The sequence below is a fragment of the Psammomys obesus genome, unplaced genomic scaffold, assembly GCF_907164565.1.
Source record: "Psammomys obesus unplaced genomic scaffold, mPsaObe1.curated_primary_1811, whole genome shotgun sequence".
In the NCBI taxonomy this organism is placed as follows: domain Eukaryota; kingdom Metazoa; phylum Chordata; class Mammalia; order Rodentia; family Muridae; genus Psammomys; species Psammomys obesus.
This window is the reverse complement of record NW_026596064.1, coordinates 308,717-311,234: the sequence shown is the minus strand read 5'-3', so window position 1 is coordinate 311,234 and position 2,518 is coordinate 308,717. Positions and strand designations below refer to the sequence as shown.

General features: G+C 37.0%; 1 gene segment (V, D, J or C); it reads left to right on the top strand.

The window, feature by feature from the left end:
- Positions 1-238: 238 nt before the first annotated feature.
- LOC129689798 (immunoglobulin lambda variable 6-57-like) lies at positions 239-824 on the top strand. The segment is given in 2 exon segments: positions 239-323; positions 445-824. Coding segments are annotated over 2 exon segments (426 nt in total).
- The last annotated feature ends 1,694 nt before the right edge of the window (positions 825-2,518 follow it).

Sequence of the window (2,518 nt, the reverse complement as noted above, 5' to 3'; positions counted from 1 at the left end):
TTAGGAGTCATGGCCAAGCTCCCCACTCCTCTTCTGTTCCCTTCATTTTCAGCTTTTCTGTCCTTTCCTTTGATGATGACCATATCTACATCATAAGCAGTCTCTCTATTTGTCAGTCAGACTCAGTCTGAAATAAAAGTAGAGACTTGATCATTACCGGAAGAGGGGTATTTGCATACAGCCTGCATGCAACTAGAATCTCAGAGACAGATAAGAAGGGGTGTTGAGCTATAGCTTGTCCACTGGATTCAGGAAGCCGAATCTGAGTGTTTTCACCATGACTCTGGCTCCACTACTCCTTGTCTTCCTTTATTACTTAGCAGGTGAGTTGACTGAAGGAATTCTGGGAGAGTAACTACTTATAGCTTTGGATGTTTGGTGCATAGGCTTATCTGTGAATGGGTTGCTTTGTTCTTACTGACTTTTATTATTTTCTTCTTACAGGGTCATGTGGTCAGTTTGTACTGACTCAGCCAAACTCTGTGTCAGGGTCTCTAGGAAGCAAAGTCACCATCTCTTGCCAGCGCAGCAGTGGAAACATTGGAAGCAGCTATGTGCACTGGTACCAGCAGCACTTGGGAAGATCCCCCACCAATGTAATCTATGATAATAACAACAGACCATCCGAGATTCCTGATCGATTCTCTGGCTCCATTGACAGCTCCTCCAACTCAGCCTCTCTGACCATCAGTAACGTGCAGGCTGAGGATGAGGCTGACTACTACTGTCAATCTTATGATAGTAGCTATATTCACAGTGATGCAAACCATAGAGGAAGTGAGACAAAAACTCCCCAAAGCAACAGCTGTGAAATCATTTGTTAAAAGGACTCTTGCCGTATCATGTCTCCTTTAAAAATAGTGCTATTCATGTTGTTAGGCCATAATTTCCTCTAAATTCCCTTCAATATTCCACTCTCCCCCCCCATCATATGAATAACTGACTTCTTTACACATTTGTGTACAATCCATGGAATGGAAATGGTTGGAAACAGAACTTTTAGAGGGCACTACTACTGACATGTTGGATCAGATATTTCCTTACATGTGTGAGGTATTTAGCATCTCTCACCAAGAGTCACTCGCATATTTTCATTTCTCCTCCAGTATGACATCACTAACTCTATATTGACAAACATATCTCTAATATGGAAAAGCTAACATAAAGGTAAAGCATCCGTTTTAAGTTTAAGTATTTTAAGTAGCCCCTGGCTTTGACTTTACTTATATCACTAATATATAAAGATGAGGTTGTTATATCCCCAAACTGCTGTCCCCCACTTCTAAGAAAATAATAGTGTTATATATATATATATATATAAAATAATAGTGACTATTTTATGAGAGCATCATATACTACTGAGGACAAAGCATGAGTTATCCAACTCTATAGAAGACTCAACCATGGTCTAAAATGAAATCTTAATGTCTACAAACAGTGAACATGAAAATATAGTAAAACTCTTTCATCCCATGAATTGTCCTTTAACTGCAAAGCTCATAAGAACATGGTACTGCAATAATGAAAGTTGAGAAAGAATGCCCAGCAAAAGTGCCAAAGAAAATAACAAATCCGGCATTATTAAGAATTCTATCTATAAAATTATATATAATGTCTAATTTCAAATCAGAAAGAAAAGTAGTGATCATACTCAAGTACATTACATTTGAGAAATAATTCAATGACAGTGAGAAAGGAAACATATTTCAAAACCAAAACTGAATATACTTTTACATATCTTCGTTTATCTTATTAACAAAATGAAAACAACTACCTAGGATAGATGGACTATTCAGCCACCCATTTTTCCCTCAAATTTTTTCAGTTTTTTGTAATTTTTCATTTCTGGGTTATTAAAAATTATTCTATGCATTTCTACCTTTCTAACATCTCTCCCATCCTACTCATACAGATAATACATTCCTCTCAAAATGAGTAAGGAAAGCACAGAGTATATCAAGGCAATAATGTATAGAGTAAAATTAGTTAGGTAAAACCTGTCATTAATTATGTGAAAACATGTTTTCTGCCAAAATCATTACAGCAAAGATTAAGAAAAAAAGATCAAATTAGGATCAGCATTGAAGATGAATATCCAAAGAAGTACTTTCTGTGTTAATAGAGCAAAGACTGCAGCTAAGACTCCACAGTCCAGTTGGGATTTAGATGAACTCTCACAGGACATCATGCATTGGCAGTAGAAACCTGGATTGGTTAGTACTTAAGGTTCACTTTAAAGATTACATTAAAAATATTTTGGAAACATTTATATGTATGTGTGTGTGAAGAGCCACTTGTTTGTCAGGCTGCTTTGTTATTGAGCTCAGAAAAAAAAACCTGTTTTCACACTGGTGTTCACCTGGAGACAGGGATAGGCAGGATGTTTTGCCAAGTCCACTTCCTTTTGTTTGTGTGAGGATCACACAGATAGTTGGTTGAGGTAAACAAGTTTGACTTCTCCATGAATCCCTTTATTGTATCAAGGTGCTTTGCTCTGACAATCAAAAGGGATTGTGGA